Below are 20,430 nucleotides of genomic sequence, written 5' to 3' on the forward strand. Positions count from 1 at the left end.
CTACTTATTATCAATTTCTTTCAACCAATCATCAGTCATTTGTGTCAGTGCAGTACATGCTGAGTGCCCTTCTCTATAAGCATGCTTGAAAGTCTGTTGTTCATTTGTTTACAGAGAATAGCATTGTATTTGGTCAAGCAACATTTTTTCCAACGGTTTGTTAAGAGCTGGCAGCAAGCTGATTGGTCTGCTGTTAGAACCAGTAAAGGCTGCTTTACCCCTCTTGGGTAGCGGAATGACTTTGGCTTTGCTCCAGGCCTGAGGACAAAGACTTTCCTCTCATCTCAGATTAAAGATATGACAGATAGGAGTGACTATAGAGTCAGCTACCATCCTCAGTAGCTTTCCATCTAAGTTGTCAATGCCAGGAGGTTTGTCATTATTGATCGATAAAAAAATAAAAAATCCACCTCTCACACTAATTTTACAAAATTCAAACTTGCAATGCTTTTCTTTCATTATTTGTTTTTTTTATGCATGAGTGTGATGGCTCACTGTTTGTTGTTGGCGTTTCCTGCCAAGTTTGCTGACTTTGCCAATTAAGTAATCATTAAAATAATTGGCAACATCAAATGGTTTTGTGATGAATATGCCATCTGTTTCGATGAATGATGGAGTTGAATTTGTCATTAAGCCCATAATCTCATTTAAAGTACTCAAGTTTTTTTCCATCCTTCTTTATATAATTGATCTTAGCTTCATAATACAGTTTCTTCTACTTTTTGTTGAGTTTAGTCACATAATTTCTCGATTTGCAATAAGTCAACCGGTCATATGTGCAGCCAGACTTATTAGCCACTCAATTTGCCCCATCTCTTTCAACCATACAGTTTTTAAATTCTTCATCAATCCATGGACCCTTAACAGTTCTAACAGTCAGTTTCCTAACAGGTGCATGTTTATCAATTATTGGAAGAAGCAATTTCATAAATTCATCAAGTGCAGCGTCTGGATGCTCCTCATTAATCACATCAGACCAACAAATATTTTTAACGTCCACGTAAGAGTCACAGCAAAATCTTTTGTATGATCTCTTATACACTATTTTAGGCCCAGCTGTTGGAACTTTGGCTTTCCTGGATATAGCCACTATATTGTGATCACTGCATTCAATGGGTACGGATACAGCTTCAGAACAAAGTTCTACAGCATTGGTAAAATGTGATCGATACATGTGGATGGTCTTGTTCCTGTAGTGTTTGTAAACACCCTGGTAGGTTGATTAATAACCTGAACCAGATTACAGGCACTGGTTACAGTAAGAAGCTTCTTCTTGAGCGGACAGCTTGATGAAAACCAGTCAATGTTCAGGTCCCCAAGAAAGTAGACCTCTCTGTTTACATCACATACACTATCAAACATTTCACACATATTATTTAGATACTGACTGTTAGCACTTGGTGGCCTATAGCAACACCCCAAAAGAAAAGGCTTTAGATGTGCCAAGTGAACCTGCAACCACAACACTTCAATAACACTTGACATAAGATCTTCTCTAAGCATTAGAGGGATTATGGCTCTGAATATATACAGCAACTCCTCCCCCATAATCATTCCTGTCTCTTCTATAGATGTTATCCTTGTATTGCTACTGCTGTATCAAATGAATTATCTAAGTGAGTCTCAGAAATGGCTAATATATGAATGTTATCTGATGTTAGCAAGTTATTGATTTCATGAACCTTATTTCTAAGGCTACATATGTTAATATGGGCTATTTTCAGTCCTTTCCTGGGTAGCTGATCAGAGATAGACTTAATATGGAAGAGAGCAAACAAAGCAAGAGAAAATAATATACATTCAGGAGTCCATTAATCAGTTGGTGTGTGTGTGTGTGCTGCGGGGTTGAAGCTACAAACCCATAGGCCTGGTTCTCTCATCCCTTCCAGGCTTCTGGGATGGGGGACAATGAGTCTGTCATAGTGGATGAAAGCAATGTCCCCACGCGCTCTAGCAGCTTTCATGGCTGAGATAAGTTCTTTCCTCTTCTGGCACACAGCTTCAGGATTAGTCCTCGTTGAGGAAGATATACGTTCCTCTCAAGTTCTTGGCCATTTCCAGAACAGCTACCTTGTCCTTGAACCACAGGAACTTGACCACTATTGGCCTGGGCCTGTCACCTGGGCCGGTGGTGGGTTTTCCAGTTCTGTGGGCGCGCTCCACCTCAATCTTCCCTGTGGTCCATCTTCAGTTTCTCAGAGATTATTTCCCTCACTTAGTCAGGTCTCATGTGGAGATTCTGCAATTCCATCCACAACCATGTTGTTCCGCCTTCATTGTCCCTCGAGATAGTCTGATTTCTCTGTCATTGTTATCATGGATTCACACACAGAACTGATGTCCTCTCTCAATGTCCTCTCTCAACTTACAGACTGCTGTCATCTTGCCCTTCTCCTCTTTAAACTCACCGAGCTGATCCTGGGAGAACTATGACATCAATGGAAGACTACACTATGAATAGGCTTTAATGTTGTGATCTTTGACACAGGCAGGGAAATAACTAGCAATACTACAGGGTGGTGGGGGTACTGTCTGAAGAAGTAGAATAAAATACAAACGATCTCCTATAAGATATGCACCATCCATGGTCCTTCATCATGGTGTGTGAACAGTGTCTGATGTCCTGGAGGTTACACACACAGGGAGAATATGAATGATGTCGTTAATAAAACTGTGTAATGCGTTCAGATGGGTCCTATTCATTAGCCAACGGGAAACACATGTATTCCGCAGGTGCGAGGAATTAACAGCTAATTAGTGCTATAAATGGTAAGGTAATGAGGTGTGTGTGTGTGTGTGTGTGTGTGTGTGTGTGTGTGTGTGTGTGTGTGTGTGTGTGTGTGTGTGTGTGTGTGTGTGTGTGTGTGTGTGTGTGTGTGTGTGTGTGTGTGTGTGTGTGTGTGTGTGTGTGTGTGTGTGTGTGTGTGACACTGAACTTGGCTCTCACATCACTAGAACACCAGAATTCTCTGAAGTTGTGAATTCACAGGATGTTGTTAATTCTATCCTGAGCTGCACGGTTTAGGATTCTTACTGAGGGAAGAAAGTTTAGCTTTGTGAACTTCAATAGCATGACTGTAGGTAACAAGTTACTGAGTTTCAATGTGGATGTATGGCCACCTTGGTAACAAATTGCAGACTCCAACATCGGAACCATCAGCTTGCTTTCTGGAGTCCTCATTACCTGAGTTAAAGGTTCAATGCAGCTGTTTTGATCTCAATATCAAATCATTTTGGGGTAACAATTAAGTACATTACTGTGATTTGTTTTCAGTTTAAAATTGTAAAAAAAAAAATAATAATAATAATCTTAGCAAAGAGCAATTTCTCATGCAATAATTCTTCTAGGACTGTCTGGGAGTGGTCTGATTTGGGGAGGGGAAAACTGAAAACTAACTAGCTGTTATTGGCAGAGAGGTTTGGAACTCTCATTCTTATTGGTCTATTGACTAATTTACCGCCTGGTGATGTGTCCATTTCCATCCCACCAAAACAGGCTGAAATTTCAGGCTGTCTTTTCCAACAGCTCTGACACTAAAAGGGCTTTATCATAATTTTCACAATTTCACAGTATTATTCCAACCTCATAGTGTAGAAATATATATAAATCAATATTTATGACTGCATTGGGCCTTTAATCTTGTCAATAACAGAAGTCAACCCTTTCCTAACAGAACCAATCATCCACTGTGAATCAGTCCATTTCCATAGTCATTTCTTACCCGCAAGCAGAGAATCTTAAGTACGCCATTAGCACAAGAAACGACACAATGGAAACATTTATGAAAGCTTTCTTTGATTAATATGGAGATAAATACAGGAAGTTAAAGATGTTATTATGTCATCCACTTCACCATGGTTCAGAGAAACATGATGCTTTGACAGCGAGTGTCCCTGCAACGCTGGTGTACACTAATCAGTTTCTCCAGGATTCCGTCATTCTGAGATTGCACATTTTGACCAATCACCGCACTATTTCGGCATTAAACAGTTTCAATCATCTCAATATTATCGCATTAAACTGACCCATCACCGCAGTAGAGAAAGAGTGCTCGCAATTTCAACCAATCGCAAGACATTTACCAGATAACATGGTTCAATCAAGCCACGTGTCGAGAAACATTTTCTGTTTACAGCACATTTTCGCGACAAATTTAACAAAATCATCGCATATCGCCATGCAAAATGTCAGAATTGTTTCAGGAAAATGAAACATTTTTGTCCGCAGATCTCTACAAAATCTCTACAAATTCCTGAAGGGACTAGCTAATGTATAGAACATTTATTGAATGCTGTAAAACTTTAGACTTCTTTACACCTTCTAATAATAAATATAGCATTCTTCAAGAGCAAACAAAACAAACAAGCAATATGACAGGTCAACCAATAAAGGCCAAGTCTTTAAATAGTGCATCCTTCGGAGATGGACTGGGTCAGTTCATGGCTTGAGTGGAGGTATGTGGTCACAGGATGATGGTGATGGAATCTGCTGATGATCTTGTAGAGAACAAGTCTGGGAACCAGTCTGGGTCTTATAGCCACTGAACTTCTCCTCTTCCAACTGTGTAGCACCCACTTAGGTGATGCCTCAGCACCTCTGGGTGCCGCAAAGCCCACCACAAAAAATCTCAGAATAGTAGCCAGTGGTCCTCACTAAAGTACCGGGGTTCTGTATGTATCTAGTATGACCCCCTCATGACCATTCTGTTAGTCTCTCTCCCTTAATCCTGTTCAGTATGGGATTGATGGATGGATGGATGGATGGATGGATGGATGGATGGATGGATGGATGGATGGATGGATGGATGGATGGATGGATGGATGGATGGATGGATGGATGGATGGATGGAAGGAATGGATAAATGAATGAATGAAAATGATTGAATGAACTTGAAGTGTTCTGTGTTTTCTGCACTGAAGTGTACTGTGTGGTGTGTGTGTCTCTCTTTATTGTTAGTGATTCAACTAATAGTGTGTGAGTGACCAGAAGGAAAGATATGGCATGTTAGCTCACTAATATGACCAATCTCATCCCCCTCAGGCCATGAAGGTGGTGTCCAAGAAGAAGCTGATGAAGCAGTATGGATTTCCACGTACGTGTCACACGGTTGGACCTTGACATATTCAACATATTCCTTAGGTCACTGCTCCTCTGGAGCTCAGGTGGTGGCTTCCATTCCTGGATTCCTGGTACCACCCATACGAGAAGAAAAACATTGTCGCTTTGGATAAAAGTGTCTGTTAAATTACATTTATTATTATTGTTATTATTATTATTAATTAATATTAATATCAAAATGATTATTTATTACTATTAATATTATTATTATTACTATTGTTATTATTAATATTACTATTAATAGTATTATTACTATTATTAATAATAATAATATTAATATTAATATTGTTATTATTATTATTTTTAATATTTTTATTAATATTATTATTACTATTATTATCATTATTATTATTAAATACAGCTCAAAAGGCCATCAAACCAAGTATACAGTTAGGATCTTAGCCGTTTCCACATACAGTCCCTGTCATCCTGTATACGGGTTTAAAATGGCAGATTATGTCATTCATAAGCACTTAAATTGGAACCCAGTGGCTGTACAGTAACATTTTATAAATGACGTCAGCTCAGGTTCTCCGGTTCACAGCGCTGTGTGGGTTTTAACTGACAGCCGTTATAAAATGCCCCCATCCCTCCCGCTAATTGGGCAACTTTTGCACATTTGTTGTTGTCTTGAGTGAGAGAAGTGCTGTAAATCAAGAGGAGTCCATGTGTTCTGAAAGATGAGACGTTGAGGAGTATAATAAATATCACTTTGATATCATACAAGCAAAACACACACCCATGAGTCCAAATGTGCACTTTACATTTCCATATTTGAAAACGCAGGTCATTGACAGTATCAACGTTTACAAGGATGACGTGTTATACCTTGTCCTGTCCTGAACAGAATTAGCATACGCATGTCGTATTGCGACAAGCATTAGCCGCAGAACACGCACTTGAATGCACTCATGACTCTATATTCTGTGAGCACCTAAATTACAATCTGTTTGTCTGAAGTGTCTTTTGAAAGCCTAACGCTGTAAGATCAATTTGCATAACTTAGCTAGCCATTTTGGCAATGGAACAAGCTTTCAGATGATGCCCAGCTGACCCAGATTGCAATTTATAATGGAACGTTTTTGGATTGCGTAAACAACGGCAATAATTGTATGATGGTGCGGACGCAGGGCTGTGTTACAAACAAATAGTACAAGGGTGCTTGCTTCAGTTCCTCAATGGCAAAGCTAGTAGAGCTAAAAAAAACACCTTATAGTGTCATAAAAGTGCATTGAAATAAGGTTTTAGGCCAATTAGCAACACCAGTTAGAGTTCTAACTCAAACCCACAGTTTGGAGAGGTGTTTGGTCACTTAGCAACACCAGTTAGACCTCTCACTCAAACCCACAGTCCGGAGAGGTGTTTGGTCACTTAGCAACACCAGTTAGAGATCTACCTCAAACCCACAGTTTGGAGAGGTGTTTGGTCACTTAGCAACACCAGTTAGACCTCTCACTCAAACCCACAGTTTGGAGAGGTGTTTGGTCACTTAGCAACACCAGTTAGAGCTCTAACTCAAACCCACAGTTTGGAGAGGTGTTTGGTCACTTAGCAACACCAGTTAGACCTCTCACTCAAACCCACAGTTTGGAGAGGTGTTTGGTCACTTAGCAACACCAGTTAGAGATCTAACTCAAACCCACAGTTTGGAGAGGCGTTTGGTCACTTAGCAACACCAGTTAGACCTCTCACTGAAACCCACATTTTGGAGAGGTGTTTGGTCACTTAGCAACACCAGTTAGACCGCTCACTGAAACCCACAGTTTGGAGAGGTGTTTGGTCACTTAGCAACACCAGTTAGACCTCTCACTGAAACCCACAGTTTGGAGAGGTGTTTGGTCACTTAGCAACACCAGTTAGACCGCTCACTCAAATCCGTGTCATAGTTTTTCATTATATTTCACCTACTTCAACATGTCATTGAACATTCTTAATATGTTACTGAATGTATCCAGAGTATTTTCGTTATTGACAAAATGTTGTGAAAAGTACAGGAAATGTAAAATGCACATCAAATCAACAGTGTAATGTTTTGTATTCAGTCTTGTGTCAGGTGAACTGATGTGTCCTCACCTTTTGGTCTGATCATTTCCCCATAATGTCCATAGTATTTTCTTAACCATGGTCGTGGGTTAACTGCCTTCGATTCAGCAACCTTTCGGTTACTGGCCCAACGCTCTAACCACTAGGCTATCTGCCGCCCCGGTTTATAGTTCTTTTGTTAGAAACATTTCAATTTGGTTCTATCCATATAGGCCTATTTCCATGAGCGTAAGGGGTTAAAGATATTAAAGAGTTAAAGAGTTCACCAAATGGATAAGATGGGACTGGAATCCATGCTTTGGTTTAGTTTCCCTGGCACTGTTTCTATACGCTAGTATTTTAGCATTTGTAGCACAAATCCCACTCAAATCATGGGACTGATATTAGCATTTTTCGCACATCATGTCGAAATCCAATGACACTATCTAAAATTGATTGAATTGTGTTACATTTAATTTAATTGTCTAAAATTGCAGCTGACGTGAGGTTTGGGGTTATTGGTTCCCTGCAGGTCGCCCCCCTCCGAGAGGACCCAAGGCTGCGGTCCAGGGGGAGCAGCCCAAAGTCCTAGGCCCCCTGGAGAGGGTGTACCAGGAGATCGCCATCCTCAAGAAGCTGGACCATCTCAACATAGTCAAACTGGTGGAGGTGAGCGGAGAGCCTACCTCACTGTGTCTCTGATCAAGAAACCATAGGCCAAGTGTCAGTAGAGTCTGTTTCACTGTGTCTGCCCAACGTCTGTGTTTGTACCCGGTAAAGAAACAATATTTCATTTCATTGTTAGTTATTCAGTACGGATAGTTCACTAGGTAAGCTGAAACATAAGGCACAAGAAGTGAGAGTAGAGTCTGTTTCACTGTGTCTGTCTCTAGTAAAGAAACAAGAGGCCAAGCAAGGAGAATGTGAAGTGGAATCTTCAAGCAATTTAATTTGACCTAAGAGGCCATGACAAATATGCATTTTATGCTTCACCCAGCAAGACAACACTTTCATTGATAGTTGTTACTGTAGCAATCATGAGACATGCTACCACCACCACCACAGAACCACAGGTGTGTCCACGTCCATTTACCAGACATCAGCTACAGGCTTTCATTTACCACACGGTGTCATATATTGAGGGGAAAGCTGAAGGAGCGATACTTATTTGGAGAGGAGACAGATGAAAGGGAATAGTATGCCATTTGAGATACATTGTAACGGCTTTCGTCTGGTGAAGGAGAAGAGGACCAAGGTGCAGCGTGGTATGTGTCCATAATGTTTTAATAATAAAACTGAACACTGAAACAAAACAATAAACCGACAAACGAACATTCCCGGAAGGTGAAACACAAAAACACTAAACAGGAAATAACCACCCACAAAACACAACAGAAAACAGGCTACCTAAATATGGTTCCCAATCAGAGACAATGACTAACACCTGCCTCTGATTGAGAACCATATCAAGCCAAACGAGAAACCCAACATAGAAACACAAAACATAGATAACCTACCCAACTCACATCCTGACCAACTAAAACAAAGAAATAACACAAGAACTAGGGTCAGAACGTGACAGTACCCCCCCCCCCCAAAGGTGCGGACTCCGGCCGCAAAACCTGAACCTATAGGGGAGGGTCTGGGTGGGCATCTGTCCGCGGTGGCGGCTCTGGCGCTGGACGTGGACCCCACTCTACCATAGTCTTAGTCCGCTTCTGTGGCCTCCTAGGACTGGCAACCCTACTAAAGGGCCCCACTGGACTGAGGGGCGCCTCTGGACTGAGGGGCGCCTCTGGACTGAGGGGCGCCTCTGGACTGAGGGGCAGCTCCGGACTGAGGGGCAGCTCCGGACCGAGGGGCAGCTCCGGACCGAGGGGCAGCTCCGGACCGAGGGGCAGCTCAGGACCGAGGGGCAGCTCAGGCCCGAGGGGCAGCTCAGGCCCGAGGGGCAGCTCAGGACCGAGGGGCAGCTCAGGACTGAGGGGTAGCTCAGGACTGAAAGGCATCTCCGGACTGAAAGGCATCTCCGGACTGAAAGGCAGCTCCGGACTGAAGGGCAGCTCCGGACTGAAGGGCAGCTCCGGACTGAAGGGCAGCTCCGGACTGAAGGGCAGCTCCGGACTGAAGGGCAGCTCTGGCAGCTCCTGACTGGCGGGCAGCTCCTGACTGGCGGGCGGCTCTGGCAGCTCCTGACTGGCGGGCGGCTCTGGCAGCTCCTGATGGCGGGCGGCTCCTGACTGACGGACGGCTCTGGCGGCTCCTGACTGACGGGCGGCTCAGGCGGCGCTGGACAGACGGGCGGCTCAGGCGGCGCTGGACAGACGGGCGGCCCTGGCGGCGCTGGACAGACGGGAGACTCTGGCCTGCTGATGCGCACAGTAGGCCTGGTGCTTGGTGCCGGAACTGGTGGTACCGGGCTGGGGACACGCACCACTGGGCGAGTGCGGGGAGCAGGGACAGGGCATACTGGACCCTGGAGGCGCACAGTAGGCCTGGTGCGTGGTGCCGGAACTGGTGGTACCGGGCTGGGAACACGCACCTCAGGGCTAGTGCAGGGTGCTGGAACTGGAGGCCTGGTACGTGGCGCCGCCACCGGAGGGCTGGTTCTTGGAGAAGGCACCGGATAGACCGGACCGTGGAGGCGCACTACAGGTCTCAAGCACCGAGCCTGCCCAACCCTACCTGGCTGAATACTCCCCGTAGCCAGACCAGTGCGGCGAGGTGGAATAGCCCGCACTGGGCTGTGCTGGCGAACCGGGGACACCATGCGTAGGGTTGGTGCCATGTACACCGGCCCGAGGAGACGGCTTCATGGCACCTGGCTCGATGCCCACTCTAGCCCGGCCGATATGAGGCGCTGCTATGTACCGCACCGGGCTATGCACACGTACTGGAGACACCGTGCGCTCTTCCGCATAACACGGTGTCTGCCCGTACGCTCGCTCTCCACGGTAAGCACGGAGAGTTGGCTCAGGTCTCCTACCTGGCTTAGCCACACTCCCTGTGTGCCACCCCCCAAGACATTTTTGATTTTTGGGGCTGCCTCTCTGGCTTCCATCCGCGCTTTCTTGATTGCCGTGCCAACTCCATTCGCCGGTATCCCTCCTCGCACTGCTCCAGAGAATCCCAGGCGGGCTCCGGCACTCTCCCTGGGTCGACCGACCACCTTTCTATTTCGTCCCAAGTTGTATAGTCCAGATCTCGCTGCTGCTGCCCGTTACCACGCTGCTTGGTCCTGTTGTGGTGGGTGATTCTGTAACGGTAGTCTTCGTTCTCCTCGTCTGAGGAGTAAGAAATGTCGGACCAAGATACAGCGTGGTTTGTGTCCATAATGTTTTAATAATAAAACTGAACACTGAAACAAAACGGGGGAACAGTGGGTTAACTGCCTTCGTGGGTTAACTGCCTTCGATACAGCAACCTTTCGGTTACTGGCCCAACGCTCTAACCACTAAGCTACCTGCCGATCCGGTTTATAGTTCTTTTGTTAGAAACATTTCAATTTGGTTCTATCCATATAGGCCTATTTCCATGAGCGTAAGGGGTTAAAGATATTAAAGAGTTAAAGAACTAGTGTCAGAACGTGACACAATCACCCACAACTCAAAATGGAAAACAGGATACCTAAGTATGGCTCCCAATCAGAGACAACGATAGACAGCTGCCTCTGATTGGGAACCACACCAGGCCAAACACATAGAAATAGACAACGTAGACATACAACATAGAATGCCCACCCACATCACACCCTGACCAAACAAAACATACAAACATACAAAGCAATCTATGGTCAGGGCGTGACATGCATACTAAGCCTCGATGCTGCTAACCTCGTCATACCTCCACGGAATACACAGCATGAACAACCTGATTGTGTCCCTATATATACACAGTGCTTTCGGAAAGTATTCAGACCCCTTGACTTTTCCCCAAAACATTTTATGTTACAGCCTTATTCTAAAATTGATTAAATAAAATAAAAAGATCAGCAATCTACACACAATACCGATAATGACAAAGATCTTCTTTTTTTGTGCAAATTTATAAAACACAAGAAACAGAAATATTATATTATACTATACTATAAATACTATACTATAATATATTTACAGAAGTATTCTGTGCACTACACCGTGTGTAGCGCTATGAGACTCGAAAGCTCAGCTGCATCCTGTTTCCATTGATCATCCTTGATGTTTCTACAACTTGATTGGAGTCCACCTGTTGTAAATTAAATTGATTGGAGATGATTTGGAAAGGCACACACCTGTCTATATAAGGTCCTACAGTTGACAGTGCATGTCAGAGCAAAAACCAAGCCATGAGGTCGAAGGAATTGTCCGTAGAGCTCAGAGACAAGATTGTGTCGAGGCACAGATCTGGAGAAGGGTACCAAAACATTTCTGCTGCATTGACGGTCCCCAAGAACATAGTGGCCTCCATCATTCTTAAATGGTAGAAGTTTGCCAAACTGAGCAATCGGGGGAGAAGGGCCTTGGTCAGGGAGGTGACCAAGAACCCGATGGTCGCTCTGACAGAGCTCCAGAGTTCCTCTGTGGAGATGGGAGAACCTTCTCTGCAGCACTCCACCAATCGGGCCTTTATGGTGGAGTGGCCAGATGGAAGCCACTCCTCAGTAAAAGGCACATGACACCCCGCTTGGAGTTTGCCAAAAGGCACCTAAAGGACTCGCAGAACATGAGAAACAAGATTATCTGGTCTGATATACCAAGCGTCACATTTGGAGGAAACCTGGCACCATCCCTACGGTGAAGCATGGTGGTGGCAGCATCATGCTCTGGGGATGTTTTTCAGTGGCAGAGACTGGGAGACTAGTCAGGATCGAGGCAAAGATGAACTGAGCAAAGTATAGAGAGATCCTTGATGAAAACCTGCTTTGGAGCGCTCAGGATCTCAGACTGGGGTGAAGGTTCACCTTCCAACAGGACGACGACCCTAAGCACACAGCCAAGACAACGCAGGAGTGGCTTCGGGACAAGTCTCTGAATGTCCTTGAGTGGCCCAGCCAGAGCCCGGACTTGGACCCGATTGAACATCTCTGAAGAGATCTGAAACCAGCTGTGCAGCAGCACTCCCGATCCAACCTGACAGAGCATAAGTATGTTCTGAAGAGAAGAATGGAAGAAACTCTTCAAATACAGAGTGTGCCAAGCTTGTAGCGTCATAGCCAAGAAGGCTCGAGGCTGTAATCGCTGCCAAAGCGGCTTCAACAAAGTACTGAGTGAAGGGTCTGAATACTTATGTAAATGTGATATTTCAGTTTCTAAAACCCAGGTTTTTTTGCATTGTCATTATGGGGTATTGTGTGTAGATTGATGAGGGGGACAAAACAACAACTATGTAATCCATTTTTGAAGGAGGCTGTAACGTAACAACATGTTGAAAAAAAAGTTTATGAAGGCACGGTGTAGTGCACTAGTTTCTGAAGGCACGGTGTAGTGCACTAGTTTCTGAAGGCACGGTGTTGTGCACTAGTTTCTGAAGGCACGGTGTAGTGCACTAGTTTCTGAAGGCACGGTGTAGTGCACTAGTTTCTGAAGGCACGGTGTAGTGCACTAGTTTCTGAAGGCACGGTGTTGTGCACTAGTTTCTGAAGGCACGGTGTAGTGCACTAGTTTCTGAAGGCACGGTGTAGTGCACTAGTTTCTGAAGGCACGGTGTAGTGCACTAGTTTCTGAAGGCACGGTGTAGTGCACTAGTTTCTGAAGGCACGGTGTAGTGCACTAGTTTCTGAAGGCACGGTGTTGTGCACTAGTTTCTGAAGGCACGGTGTTGTGCACTAGTTTCTGAAGGCACGGTGTAGTGCACTAGTTTCTGAAGGCACGGTGTAGTGCACTAGTTTCTGAAGGCACGGTGTAGTGCACTAGTTTATGAAGGCACGGTGTAGTGCACTAGTTTCTGAAGGCACGGTGTTGTGCACTAGTTTCTGAAGGCACGGTGTAGTGCACTAGTTTCTGAAGGCACGGTGTAGTGCACTAGTTTCTGAAGGCACGGTGTAGTGCACTAGTTTATGAAGGCACGGTGTAGTGCACTAGTTTCTGAAGGCACGGTGTTGTGCACTAGTTTCTGAAGGCACGGTGTAGTGCACTAGTTTCTGAAGGCACGGTGTAGTGCACTAGTTTATGAAGGCACGGTGTAGTGCACTAGTTTCTGAAGGCACGGTGTAGTGCACTAGTTTCTGAAGGCACGGTGTAGTGCACTAGTTTCTGAAGGCACGGTGTAGTGCACTAGTTTCTGAAGGCACGGTGTAGTGCACTAGTTTCTGAAGGCACGGTGTAGTGCACTAGTTTCTGAAGGCACGGTGTAGTGCACTAGTTTCTGAAGGCACGGTGTAGTGCACTAGTTTCTGAAGGCACGGTGTTGTGCACTAGTTTCTGAAGGCACGGTGTAGTGCACTAGTTTCTGAAGGCACGGTGTAGTGCACTAGTTTCTGAAGGCACGGTGTAGTGCACTAGTTTCTGAAGGCACGGTGTAGTGCACTAGTTTCTGAAGGCACGGTGTAGTGCACTAGTTTCTGAAGGCACGGTGTTGTGCACTAGTTTCTGAAGGCACGGTGTTGTGCACTAGTTTCTGAAGGCACGGTGTAGTGCACTAGTTTCTGAAGGCACGGTGTAGTGCACTAGTTTCTGAAGGCACGGTGTAGTGCACTAGTTTATGAAGGCACGGTGTAGTGCACTAGTTTCTGAAGGCACGGTGTTGTGCACTAGTTTCTGAAGGCACGGTGTAGTGCACTAGTTTCTGAAGGCACGGTGTAGTGCACTAGTTTCTGAAGGCACGGTGTAGTGCACTAGTTTCTGAAGGCACGGTGTAGTGCACTAGTTTCTGAAGGCACGGTGTTGTGCACTAGTTTCTGAAGGCACGGTGTAGTGCACTAGTTTCTGAAGGCACGGTGTAGTGCACTAGTTTCTGAAGGCACGGTGTAGTGCACTAGTTTCTGAAGGCACGGTGTAGTGCACTAGTTTCTGAAGGCACGGTGTTGTGCACTAGTTTCTGAAGGCACGGTGTAGTGCACTAGTTTCTGAAGGCACGGTGTAGTGCACTAGTTTCTGAAGGCACGGTGTAGTGCACTAGTTTCTGAAGGCACGGTGTAGTGCACTAGTTTCTGAAGGCACGGTGTAGTGCACTAGTTTCTGAAGGCACGGTGTAGTGCACTAGTTTCTGAAGGCACGGTGTAGTGCACTAGTTTCTGAAGGCACGGTGTTGTGCACTAGTTTCTGAAGGCACGGTGTAGTGCACTAGTTTCTGAAGGCACGGTGTAGTGCACTAGTTTCTGAAGGAACGGTGTTGTGCACTAGTTTCTGAAGGCACGGTGTTGTGCACTAGTTTCTGAAGGCACGGTGTTGTGCACTAGTTTCTGAAGGCACGGTGTAGTGCACTAGTTTCTGAAGGCACGGTGTAGTGCACTAGTTTCTGAAGGCACGGTGTAGTGCACTAGTTTCTGAAGGCACGGTGTAGTGCACTAGTTTCTGAAGGCACGGTGTAGTGCACTAGTTTCTGAAGGCACGGTGTAGTGCACTAGTTTCTGAAGGCACGGTGTTGTGCACTAGTTTCTGAAGGCACGGTGTAGTGCACTAGTTTCTGAAGGCACGGTGTTGTGCACTAGTTTCTGAAGGCACGGTGTAGTGCACTAGTTTATGAAGGCACGGTGTAGTGCACTAGTTTCTGAAGGCACGGTGTTGTGCACTAGTTTCTGAAGGCACGGTGTAGTGCACTAGTTTCTGAAGGCACGGTGTAGTGCACTAGTTTCTGAAGGCACGGTGTAGTGCACTAGTTTCTGAAGGCACGGTGTAGTGCACTAGTTTATGAAGGCACGGTGTTGTGCACTAGTTTCTGAAGGCACGGTGTAGTGCACTAGTTTCTGAAGGCACGGTGTTGTGCACTAGTTTCTGAAGGCACGGTGTAGTGCACTAGTTTCTGAAGGCACGGTGTAGTGCACTAGTTTCTGAAGGCACGGTGTAGTGCACTAGTTTATGAAGGCACGGTGTAGTGCACTAGTTTCTGAAGGCACGGTGTAGTGCACTAGTTTCTGAAGGCACGGTGTTGTGCACTAGTTTCTGAAGGCACGATGTTGTGCACTAGTTTCTGAAGGCACGGTGTAGTGCACTAGTTTCTGAAGGCACGGTGTAGTGCACTAGTTTCTGAAGGCACGGTGTTGTGCACTAGTTTCTGAAGGCACGGTGTAGTGCACTAGTTTCTGAAGGCACGGCGTAGTGCACTAGTTTCTGAGGGCACGGTGTATTGCACTACGGTCAAAAGACGTGTAATATAGGAGATAGAGTACCATTTTGGGACGTGACCAATCACTGTGCTGCTCACCACAGTGGCTTATGTGAAGGAGATGTATATTTAGAGAGGAGAGACGGAGGAGAGACGGAGGAGAGACGGACCTAACGCACCGCGCTGATGCAGTCGTCTCTCCAGTGGCATCATCAGGGTGCTCTTCAATCACTGGCAGACGGCGGGGGGGCGCACCCAGACTTATTTGGGGTGCCTCATCAGGGCCTGATGGAGGGCCGGGTGGGTGGAGGGCATCGAGAGGGCTGGGGCTGGAGTCAGTAGGAGGTACCATGCCAGCCAGTCATAATGAGTTACAGTGAAAGGAGGGGAGGGTGGAGGCACGGAGATGGAGATGGGATGGAGTCAGTGGGTGGCCATGGGTACCTCTGGGACTCCCAGCAGCACTGTACCAGTCAGTCATAATGAGTTACAGTGAAAGTGGAGCTCCTCTCATAGTGTTTCACTCTACAGCCTCATCCCAGAGCAACCAGCCACTCCCACTCCTCCTGTCCTCCTCTATCCATCTCCTCCTGTCCTTCACTCTCCATCGCCTCCTGTCCTCCTCTCTCATCTCCTCCTGTCCTCCTCGCTCCATCTCCTCCTGTCCTCCTGTCCTCCTCCCTCATCTCCTCCTGTCCTCCTGTCTCCATCTCCTCCTGTCCTCCTGTCCTCCTCCATCATCTCCTCCTGTCATCCTCTCTCCATCTCGTCCTGTCCTCCTGTCCTCCTCTCTCTATCTCCTCCTGTCCTCCTGTCCTCCTCTCTCTATCTCCTCCTGTCCTTCTGTCCTCCTCTCTCCATCTCCTCCTGTCCTCCTCTCTCCATCTCCTCCTGTCCTCCTCTCTCTATCTCCTCCTGTCCTCCTCTCTCTATCTCCTCCTGTCCTCCTCTCTCCATCTCCTCCTGTCCTCCTCTCTCTGTCTCCTCCTGTCCTCCTCTACCCATCTCCTCATCCTTCTCCTGGGATGAGATCATATTCATTGTGCCTCTCCAATTCACAGTCAAATGTTCTTATTATGCCTCAGAACTGTTCTCTTGTTATAAAAGAGTCTCAGCTAGAGGGAAAATGTAAAACGTAATGTGGCAATTACATTTGTCACAGATGGTTAGTAGCTGAGATAATACAGTACATGTTAGATATTAATATCCTCCTCAATTGGGCTCAATTCAAACTGGCATCTAAAGATCCTCTTGAGACAAGTGCTTTAAAGGCCAATGAATACTTGCTATTGTCACGCCCTGGCCTTAGTTATCTTTGTTCTCTTTATTATTTTAGTTAGGTCAGGGTGTGACATGGGGGATGCAGGTGTTTTGGTTATTGTCTATGTTATGTTGCATGTTAGCACAGTGTTTCTATAGCGGTCACGTTCGTCTTATTCGTTTTGTTGTTTTTGTTTAAGTGTTCTTCATTAAATCTAGAAATATGTATTCAAACCATGCTGCGCTTTGGTTCGCTTCCTACGACGATCGTGACAGAATAACCCACCAAAATAGGACCAAGCAGCGTGGTAACGGGCAGGAGCAGGAGAGGCAGCGATGTCAGGATTTCTGGACATGGGAGCAGAATCTGGACTATACAACTTGGGAAGAGATAGACAGGTGGGCGGTCGACCCAGGGAGAGTGCCGGAGCCCGCCTGGGATTCTCTGCAGCAATGTGAGGAGGGATACCGGCGAATGGAGGCAGCACGGCGGCGCGGTAGGAAGCCCGAGAGGCAGCCCCAAAAATTTCTTGGGGGTGGCACACGGAGAGTGTGGCGAAGCCAGGTAGGAGACCTGCGCCAACTCCCCGTGCTTACTATGGAGAGAGAGAGCGTCGTACTGGTCAGGCACCGTGTTATGCGGTAGAACGCACGGTATCTCCAGTACGCGTGCTTAGCCCGGTGCACTACATCCCAGCTCCCCGCATCTGCCGAGCTAGAGTGAGGATCCAGCCAGGGAAGATGGTGCCAGCCCTGCTCTCCAGACAGCCAGTGGGTCTCCTCGGGCCAGGATATCCTGCGCCGGAGTTGCGCACTGTGTCTCCCGTATGTCTGCACAGCCCAGTGTGTCCTGTGCCTGCGCCCCGCACGTGCCGAGCTAGAGTTACCATCCAGCCAGGATGGGTTGTGCAGGCCATTAGCTCGAGACCTCCAGTGCGTCTTCACGGTCCGGTCTATCCAGTACCACCAGTGCCAACACCACGCACCAGGCTTCCTGTGCGTCTCCAGAGCCCTGTAAGCCCTGTTCCTCCTCCCCGCCAGTCAGGAGCCGCTAGAGCCGCCCGCCAGTCAGGAGCCGCCAGAGCCGCCCGCCAGTCAGGAGCAGCCAGAGCCGCCCGCCAGTCAGGAGCTGCCAGAGCCGCCCGCCAGTCAGGAGCCGCCGGAGCCGCCCGCCAGTCAGGAGCCGCCGGAGCCGCCCGCCAGTCAGGAGCCGCCGGAGCCGCCCGCCAGTCAGGAGCCGCCGGAGCCGCCCGCCAGTCATGAGTTACCCCTCAGTCATGAGCTGCTCTTCAGTCATGAGCTACCTCTCAGTCATGAGCTGCCCTTCAGTCATGAGCTGCCTTTCAGTCCGGGGCTGCCTTTCAGTCCGGAGCTGCCTGTCAGTCCGGAGCTGCCCCTCAGTCCTGAGCTACCCCTCAGTCCGGAGCTGCCCCTCAGTCCTGAGATGCCCCTCAGTCCGGAGCTGCCCGTCAGTCCGGAGCTGCCCGTCAGTCCGGAGCTGCCCGTCAGTCCGGAGCTGCCCGTCAGTCCGGAGCTGCCCTTCAGTCCGGAGCTGCCCTTCAGTCCGGAGTTGCCTTTCAGTCCGGAGCTGCGCCTCAGTCCGGAGCTGCCCGTCAGTCCGGAGCTGCCCGTCAGTCCGGAGCTGCCCCTCAGTCCTGAGCTGCCCCTCAGTCCGGAGCTACCACTCAGTCCGGAGCTGCCCCTCCGTCCAGTGACGCCCTCTACGATGGTCTTCAGTCCGGGACTCGCTGCAAGGGTCCCCGCTCCAGAGGCGCCACCAAAGCGGGTAATGACTATGGTGGAGTGGGGTCCACGTCCCGCACCCGAGCCGCCGCCGTAAGAAGGCCCACCGGACCCTCCCCTTCAGTGTCAGGTTTTGCGGCTGGAGTCCGCACCTTTTGGGGGGGGGGGTACTGTCACGCCTTGGCCTTAGTTATCTTTGTTCTCTTTATTATTTTAGTTAGGTCAGGGTGTGACATGGGGGATGCAGGTGTTTTGGTTATTGTCTATGTTATGTTGCATGTTAGCACAGTGTTTCTATAGCGGTCACGTTCGTCTTATTCGTTTTGTTGTTTTTGTTTAAGTGTTCTTCATTAAATCTAGAAATATGTATTCAAACCACGCTGCGCTTTGGTCCGCTTCTTACGACGATCGTGACAGCTATGCTGCATTCTTCAGTGTCATGGTAGCCCTATACTATAGGGCTGGGGTGTTGACATCTTACCCGAGGTCCAGGGTACTGTGGTTTTATGTTCCACCTGATAATTAAATGTACACATGTGGTGTCCCAGGCCTACATCATTTCCTGAGTACAAGGGGAAGAAAGAAATGAATGAAAAATGAGAACTGACCTTAAGTTCCAGGTAGGGTGTATTATAAAACTGGTTGTTTGGATCCTAAATGCTGATTGGACGAGCAGCGTAGCAACCATTTTGTTTAGAACTGATGACCAGTCCTTTTGCAAGCAACTATGCAAAAATAATTCAAGACTGGGTCGCATCTGTAGAAACATAGACAAAATAACTAACAATCAGATTTTTGTCCAGAATATATCTTCTGATGGAATAATTAAATTGTATTAATTTACTTATCAAAATGACATTTTAAGGAAACTATGTAATTTATTGTAATTTTAATATGTTGGTAACAGTTTTATAAAAGCAATAATCACGGTGGGCCGAACAACGCTACTTACCTGTGTCTGCCTCTTATGCTTAATAATATTATGGGATGTATTCCTGATGATGTGTTATTATTGTTGCAGGTGTTGGATGATCCTGCAGAGGACAACCTTCACATGGGTATGTACCTCACACTCTTATCTCAACTGTAAATCGACCTGTTAGTGCCCTGAGCAGTTAGCACAGCTGACTCCATATGAAAACGCTAGAGGATAGCACATAAACGTAGCCTCTCTACCACGCACACTTAGAAAAAAGTATTCTTCATTTGTCCCCATAAGAGAACCCTTTTTGGTTTCAGGTAGAACCCTTTGGTGGTGAAAGGGTTCCACTTGGAACCAAAAAGAGTTATTTTCGGAGGGACAGTTGAAGAACCCTTTAGGATTCTAGGTAGCACCTTGTCTTCTAAAGCGTGCATCACCTGTCTAAGGTACATAGACTATGGGTGGATTCCTTCCATCAGTACCAGTAGACATGGCAGGAGAGAGAATGGCTGAGTTAAGGCATCAAACCACCTAATCTACTATAGGTAATTATGGCTATTGGCTAATGAAATGAAAAGGTGTCGTACCTTACAGTGTTAGTGTCAGACTACAACCAATTGTGCTGAGTTCGACAGTATACAGTACTATAATCTCTTTGACAGACATAGACTGATGCATTTATCATCTCTGTCTCTCTCTCTCTCCTGAAGTGTTTGATTTGATGCCAAAGGGGTGAGTAGCCTAGGACATGTCGTGTCCTTTTTTTCATCAATAATTGAAGCCCGACCCCTCATCCCCTCTTCCCCTTTCCCCTCATCCTCCCTTTCCTCTCTTCTCTCTCTCTAGTGCCTCCTTCATTACTCAAAGCTGACGTAGTGCCTTTGTTCACTGCTCTCTCTTCCTCTCCTCCTCCCCCCGTCGCTCTCTTTCCAGAGGGGATTCATCATGTGCTTGTGTTTGACACTTGACAGTTATTACCAGTGGTATTACCACTAGACCAGAGTTTCTCTATGCTTTTTGACCCGCTTCTCTTCCTGTTAAGAGAGAGTTTTTATTCCTCTTATTTGTTGCAGTGGATTTTTCTAAAGTAAAGGGATGATGAGTTCCTTTGGTTAGTGACTCA

At 46.9% G+C, this 20,430-nt stretch overlaps 1 protein-coding gene across 1 annotated transcript in view; it reads left to right on the plus strand.

Annotated features, from left to right (window-relative positions):
* LOC120056745 (calcium/calmodulin-dependent protein kinase kinase 1-like) overlaps positions 1–20,430 on the plus strand; it is a 70,893-nt gene that overhangs the window by 25,070 nt on the left and 25,393 nt on the right. Inside the window, exons 4-7 of the mRNA XM_039004952.1 lie at positions 5,042–5,093; positions 7,674–7,810; positions 19,407–19,443; positions 20,018–20,039. Of these exons, the coding sequence (XP_038860880.1) occupies positions 5,042–5,093; positions 7,674–7,810; positions 19,407–19,443; positions 20,018–20,039 (248 nt within the window). The remainder of the gene's footprint in view (positions 1–5,041; positions 5,094–7,673; positions 7,811–19,406; positions 19,444–20,017; positions 20,040–20,430) is intronic.

The sequence above is a fragment of the Salvelinus namaycush genome, chromosome 12, assembly GCF_016432855.1.
Source record: "Salvelinus namaycush isolate Seneca chromosome 12, SaNama_1.0, whole genome shotgun sequence".
Classification (NCBI taxonomy): domain Eukaryota; kingdom Metazoa; phylum Chordata; class Actinopteri; order Salmoniformes; family Salmonidae; genus Salvelinus; species Salvelinus namaycush.